Source organism: Formica exsecta, unplaced genomic scaffold, assembly GCF_003651465.1.
Source record: "Formica exsecta isolate Colony F162 unplaced genomic scaffold, ASM365146v1 scaffold844, whole genome shotgun sequence".
Taxonomy (NCBI): domain Eukaryota; kingdom Metazoa; phylum Arthropoda; class Insecta; order Hymenoptera; family Formicidae; genus Formica; species Formica exsecta.
In genome coordinates this window covers 17082-24639 of record NW_021853615.1, presented here as the reverse complement: position 1 = coordinate 24639, position 7558 = coordinate 17082, and the positions used below count along the sequence as shown (strand labels likewise).

General features: G+C 40.0%; 1 protein-coding gene and 1 long non-coding RNA gene across 2 annotated transcripts; one reads left to right on the top strand and one right to left on the bottom strand.

Annotated features, from left to right (window-relative positions):
* Positions 1-1624: 1624 nt before the first annotated feature.
* On the bottom strand, positions 1625-3413 carry LOC115244739. Its single transcript, XR_003885420.1, has 3 exons — positions 3371-3413; positions 3038-3234; positions 1625-2887 (listed from the first exon to the last, which is right to left on the bottom strand). It is a non-coding gene; the product is annotated as an uncharacterized LOC115244739 (long non-coding RNA).
* A 3511-nt stretch (positions 3414-6924) lies between these two features.
* Positions 6925-7308, top strand: LOC115244740. Its single transcript, XM_029822665.1, has one exon. It carries the CDS (start codon positions 6925-6927, stop codon positions 7306-7308), a length of 384 nt encoding a protein of 127 aa, XP_029678525.1.
* The last annotated feature ends 250 nt before the right edge of the window (positions 7309-7558 follow it).

The window sequence follows — 7558 nt, the reverse complement described above, 5'->3', positions numbered from 1 at the left end:
AATTTTGTTCCAATAAGATCCACTTTGAGAATAATAAATACTATGTATATATATACTTTGGCTTTCTTTGCATACATATAACTATTATTATAATAACATGTTTTGATATTGCGATATATATTCATAAGTTTTTTGTTTTATAAAATAACGTATCAGTTATATGTATGCAAAGAAAGTCAAAATATATATACTATGTATACTGACAAACGGATTAATAAGTTAAAGCGATTAAAATTTTGTTGCAATAAGATCCACCTTGAGAATAATAAATACTACGTATGTATACTTTGGCTTTCTTTGCATACATATAACTATTATTATAATAACATGTTTTGATATTGCGATATATATTCATAAGTTTTTTGTTTTATAAAATAATGTATCAGTTATATGTATGCAAAGAAAGTCAAAATATATATACTATGTATACTGACAAACGGATTAATAAGTTAAAGCGATTAAAATTTTGTTGCAATAAGATCCACCTTGAGAATAATAAATACTACGTATGTATACTTTGGCTTTCTTTGCATACATATAACTATTATTATAATAACATGTTTTGATATTGCGATATATATTCATAAGTTTTTTGTTTTATAAAATAATGTATCAGTTATATGTATGCAAAGAAAGTCAAAATATATATACTATGTATACTGACAAACGGATTAATAAATTAAAGCGATTAAAATTTTGTTGCAATAAGATCCACCTTAAGAATAATAAATACTACGTATGTATACTTTGGCTTTCTTTGCATACATATAACTTATAACTAATACTATAATAACATGTTGTGATATTGCGAGATATATATTTATAAGTTTTTTTAAAATAAAATAACGTATCAGTTATATGTATGCAAAGAAAGTCAAAATATATATACAATGTATACTGACAAACGGATTAATACGTTAAAGCGATTAAAATTTTGTTGCAATAAGATCCACCTTGAGAATAATAAATACTACGTATATATACTTTGGCTTTCTTTGCATACATATAACTATTATTATAATAACATGTTTTGATATTGCGATATATATTCATAAGTTTTTTGTTTTATAAAATAACGTATCAGTTATATGTATGCAAAGAAAGTCAAAATATATATACAATGTATACTGACAAACGGATTAATACGTTAAAGCGATTAAAATTTTGTTGCAATAAGATCCACCTTGAGAATAATAAATACTACGTATATATACTTTGGCTTTCTTTGCATACATATAACTAATATTATAATAACATATTTTACAATTGTGTGATATATGTGTAATGTGAAATATATGTATATTCATTATATAGGTTTCTCTTTTTTTATAAAATACTACATATAATAGATCTCGATATATACCCGCGCAACATATTGCAAATGACATCATTTTTATGTTATAACTACATCACAGCAGAAAAAGTCAATATGATAATTTTTAATTACAAAATTTGACCGTTTCCTGCCATCAAAAAAGCATCCTACTAGTAGTATGGAGACCCAATATGGTGGGTTTTTCTTTACTATAGCATTATTGAAAACATGACATTTATTTAGTAAAATGTGTTAAACTTTATTGGAATCTATAACATACATGTATATATTAAACTTTATATTGTAAGATACTGGCAGTCTCATAGTCAGAGAAATTACTAGTGGCGCTCGCGCATGCGCTTTATCGATAAATACAAGCGCTATATTCAAATGATGATAGCAACGCGTTTCCTTAGATACATAAACTATTTATTTAACAAAAGAGAATTGTCATAGCAATAGGTGTGTTTGTGAGATCGGGGGAATGCCTGAGCGTCTTTTACCGTAAACCGTGAATCAGATCGGACGTGTCTCGTTGATCTCGTGTGATATGCTTAATTGATTAATCACATTTGTATTCTGAGTTTGTAATTAGTTCTGAGTTCGAGTTTATGAGTTGACCAATAAAAACGTGTTTCGATAAGTGCTCAAATTATTGCTTTATTCGATTTCTCACGTTCACTATAATATTTATATATACAGTTCAATAATTCATGGTTCAACTGTTAAACTATTACCCTTTTGAAAAAGCCATTCTCCTGACAAACTACAAATTGACTGCTGTCTTACAGCAATTTTTTCAGAAGCGGGATAGTGCGCGCTTCCCCTTGATCTTATGGTCGATTATTAAGCCGTACTAAAACAGTGAGAATCGATACATGAATAATATCAGTGAGCTGTACAAGTATTTGCATTATCTTCAGTGAATGTGTTCAGTGATTCACAATAAAGAACGGCAGAGTTATTAAACTCTATCGTAACGCTTGTGATTCCATTCAATAAATTACGTGTTGAATTCACGTTCAATTGTCTTCAAGTCTTCTTGGATCTTGCATGAAAGACACGTTGTTTATTCCGTTGCCATGGATCGTCTTTCGTTGGAGAAGTTATCTTTTAAAGAACTCCAGACAATGGCAAAGAAATATGGTCTCAAGCCATCTCCTTCACGTGATGGATGCATTGATCTATTGACGGCTTATTTTGAGAAGAACAATTATGTGAATGAAACATCGAACCCTCCCTTAGCATCGGATCAACGGAAGACTGTCTATTTTGAATCAATTGATGATCCTTTTCATCCTGCTTCACTCGTCGGAGAAGAAGCTGCTTCAGCTTTACCAGCTGTTCAAAACCCTGAAGAAGCTCTTACAGCACATACAGTTTCCCATTCTCCTTCAATGAGTAATACTGCAGGAGCGATGCCGGAAGAATTTCTTCCAAAGATTGGTGCTCTTCTTGCGAAACATCAACAGCAAATGATGCAACAAATGATGGAATTTTTATCATCCTATGCCTCATTTTCGGGTAATGCCGGATCACAAGGTCAGTCTGTTCCTAATTTTATACCTCAACCTGAAACACGATATCAAAATGCAGGTGCTTCAAACCATTTTAATGGTTCGTCGACATCAACTAATGCGAGTGCATCAAACCATTTTACTGGTTCATCGACTTCAACTAAGATTTCTGTAAATACAGTCAATCTTTTAGCTTCACAATTACCTGAATTTAGTGGTAAAGATGATGATGATGTAGAAATTTGGATTCAAAAGGTTGAACGAGTGTCTCGAATTCATGGTGCATTTCACGATATTATGTTGTTAGCTGGTACTAGTAAATTGGTAAAATCAGCTCGAAAATGGTTTGAGCTTGGCACAGGAACAATTAATGACACTTGGCCAAGTTTCAAGGAAGCTTTACTGAAACATTTTAAACGAAAGATTTCTTATGAAATTATTATGAAAAAAGTCGAATCACGAAAATGGAATTATCTTAATGAATCTTTTCAAGATTATGCATTGGAAAAACTCTCTTTAATGCAAAGACTAAGATTACCTGATGATGACGCAATTCACTTTTTGATAGGTGGAATTACTAATAATTCTATCCGTAGTGCTGCCTCTGTCATTCGTGCTGATTCCTTGGATGCCTTCCTCAATGAGATGCATAGGGTTTCCCTCTCTTTTGGAAATGTGAAGAAAGAGTACCCATCTCACTTTAAATCACATAAAGGACGAGACAATGCTACATCATCTCCGAAAACCGATTCTTTGTCATCTTTTCAAAAGGATTTTAAGGAAAATAATTATTGTGTGTATTGCCGTACGCGTGGTCACATTAAGGACAACTGCTTCAGATTGAAGAGAAAAGAGCAACTTCAATCTACGGCTTCAAGGATACCAACACCAGTAGCTGCCATTGATCCCGCAACACCGACAGAAACTATTACGAATCCAGAGAGATCACCTCCGATAGCTGCTATCAACGATATGATTACCAGACGACTGGACACAGAAGATTCTTCTCAGAGAGAAATCACTGACATTATTATATTTTTGATTATATAGTTGTGAAGTAAAACTTGTAAATTCCTACGATTTTATCAAAAATGTAATAATGTTAGTGATCTCTCTCTGATAATGTTCATAAAACTTATGAATATGTATCTCGCATTGCAACATGTTATTATAATATTACACGTGATTCAATGTGTTGAATAGCTTGAAATTTGTGAAACACGAATACCAAAAATAAATTTAGGCTATAATTATATAATTTTTTTTTTAACAAGGCAAGGCAATGTCAGATTTTAGGGTTAGGTTGTGACCGGACTAAATACACGAGATGGAGAAATTCACAATGAATGCAGGTTTTCCTACCTTATTTAAACGGTCGCCAGTTCGTTTTACCTCCAACGAACAAGGTATGCCCTTGGACGACGTCCCGTCAGGTCTGCCGTCGGCCCTGTCGATGGCTGGCCACCTTGTCGTGGTGAGAGGGCTCGCCCTGAAGCCTTCTACAGTATGTAGAAGGTGGAAGGGTGCTAAGAGTCAGCCTTGGAGAAGGAAAAACTCCGAACCAAACCCGGTGTGTCGACACCGTTAGCGGCAGTGTTCGCGCTGTCGCATCGGCCGAGGAGATAACCTCGTTAAAAAACCCTATTTCGGGGGGGTTTATGGGGATAGGGTTCAGGGTTGGGGGGGTTTATTTTATTTTTCTGTGTGGGTAGAGTGAGCCCCCTGGCATACGGGGACGGCTTCTGATGATTTCCCAGGGCCACGTCGGAGGATCATATCGGCGTTGGGTCTGGGAAGTAGGAACCATAAAGTATACCTAGAGGGTAGTGCCCCTTGAATCAAATGCACTCCTCGCAAACTAAGCTGTGCGCAACCGTGGTGAGGGTTGCATGACTGAGGCGAGGTTAAACTGCTCAGTCGCGAAAGGTGCCTCCGAAGGACCCGGCCTGAACTTCGGAGTATTATCCGGGAGGGCCTTATCCGTGCAAGCGGCTCTGTGCGGACGGACAACACTTTCCGACACTTCTCGTGGGATTAAGTATGGAAGACAATAAAACAAACAAAACAAACCAAACTATAAATAATTATTCTGAAGATGGAAGGAGGGTTGAAGAGGAAGGATTAAGGAAGGAGGAAGAGCTTGTAGGAGAGGGACCGTTTGTTCAGGTTCAGGAGGAAGGCGTTCTTAACAACAATGAACGGGAGGATATGGAGGCGCAGAACAGCGCCCCAGTTTTCTGTCAACTAACTCCGGGACAGACGGAGATAGTTGTGACAGCCGCGCAATTGCTCACAATTGGGCAATATGATGTAGGACAGAGGGATGCTTTTTACAGAGCGGATACCGAATCCTGGGGTGAGGAAGATCCACTTACCCAATCTCAGACGGAAATGGATTACGAGGTTCAAGATGATGCCCGTTCAGTAGCGTCTACAGCAACGTCGGTGGCTACATTCGTGCTGGGCAAAAGGAAGGTTCCCAGTCAGGTTGAGGATCCGGGAGGTGAAAGCGGCACCATACCCCGTAGAACTCTAAGACCGAAGAAAACCAAGGTCTTTAAGGAGGGCGATGTGACAGGCAAGTCGGCAATAATTGACAGTCGGGCTCAAGAGATTCCCTTGTCTCAAAATACGGAAGATACTACTGGCACAATGACGTGCTCGGATGGAGAGGACAAGAAAGCGGATAAGAAGAAAAAGAAGTCCAAAAAGGTCCTATCTTCCAAGCGTCGAACAGGTCCTACCATCGAGTCGCAGCTCCGGGAAGTCCCGGCCACCTTAGATGAGTTAACGGATTCCCCGGTGGTCAACTTGGGGTCATCAGCGCTGGAATGGTTGGATGACATTGATATCATTCGGGTTGGAACATCAATGCAGGGAGGACTGAGTAGCCACGTCAAGAGGAGACTTAATGTCGTTAAACAAGTTGTAAGGGTCATGGCGGAGAAGAACGAGGACGTAGGTGAGCCTGGCTTTTTACGGAGGAGGAATGCGGAACTCACCGCAGAACTGAGGGTCTTTAAAAGAGAAACTGCACAACGCAGGAGGGACCTGGCTGATCTGAAGAAGATTGTTGAGGATCTTAAGTCAAGAATTGGTAACAAGGAGACTCCACCGAGGGTATACACCTCTGATAAAGTCTCCTCCCCTGTGATGTTGGCGTCGTATCCGACCCCCCAACCGAGAAAGCCTGCTCTCGCTCTGGAACATAGGTAGGAACCGACGGATGTGGTCATGAGACCTCCCTTAAGGGGGGTATCTGTTCCGATCCCCAACCCGGGACCGAGTTTGGAAGCTGAAGATCAAGAGGCGATGATAACAGCCCAGATGGATTAATTGGCAGCTATCCGTAGGGAAATCCGCGCTAATAAGGCGGAAAAGAAAGCTGGAGAGCAAGGCCTCTCTCAGAGGCAACCCAGGAATGTAGTGCCAAGAGTAATCAGTAATGTGCAAATCGTCCCGCCAAAAGGAACGACACCAGAAGCCCCTCCTGGGCTCAGCGGGACTGAATGGCCCTCTGTGGAAGAAAGTGTGCGTGTAAAGGATCAGTGGAATAAGGTCCAATCTATGAAGGCGAGAGCTAGAGAGAGGAAAAGAAAGCAATCGCGTAGCGGGACCAGGGGCCCGCCTGTACCCCAGCAGAGTTCGAGCCAGATGACTGGTAATAAGAAGAGTGGGACTAGCAACACTCCCAAGCAGAGAAAGCCCCCGAATACAGCAGCAGTAGCAATTAGAGGAATAACGAAAGGCTTTTCCTACGCGCATGCAATTAGGCAAATGAGACTGAAGATTGATCTTCCCAAACTTGGAATTGAAGGAACAAAGATAAGACACACAGTCAACGGAAGTGTCCTTATTGAGATTCCAGGCCCGAAAGGTTAACCAGAAGGCGGATATCCTGCAAGAGAAGTTGATGGACGCGTTAGGTCCTCGTGTGAAGGTATCCCGTCCAATGATTAGAGGAGACATCCGCATCATAGGTCTTGATGACTCTATCACCTCAAGCGAAATAGAGGAAATCATTGTTAAACAAGGTAACTGTAAGGCCTCAGATATTAAGGTGGGATAGATCAGGCCCATGAAGGGCTATTCATGGTATGGGCCCAGTGTCCGCTTGCCTCAGCAATTCAAGTGTCTGCCTTTGGCAAAATTAGAATAGGATGGACGGTCGCCAGGATAAAACTCCTCAAAGCGCGCCCCACTCAATGTTTCCGGTGTTGGGAACAAGGACATCTGAAGAGCAAATGCACCTCCCTCGTGGATCGAACGAACCTGTGTTACAGGTGTGATAAAGAAGGGCATTTGGCCAGATGGTGTACGGAGGCATTCAATTGCGCCCTTTGCGCCTCCCAAGGCAGGGATGCATTTCACAGAGTGGGCTCTGGTTTATGTAAAGCTGAACCAGGACCGAGAGCTTTTAGCTCTAATGTTGCACCGTCGCGGAGGGACGAAAACATGGAGGTAACCAATGGTTAAGATTATCCAATGCAATTTGAACCGCAACCGGCCAGCGCAGGATTTACTAGCTCAGTATGCTACAGAAACAGGGACCGGAATATGCATTCTGTCGGAACCCGCTAGAATTATGGATAACTCGAATTGGTTCGGTAGTTTGAACAAACTTGCGGCAGTCTATTGGAGACCCCAGGCTACGGCCGGGGTTGGAGCTCTGCTAACTAGCAGCCGTCACTGCGTCGCAGTGAAATTTAAGGAGTTTAACATAATA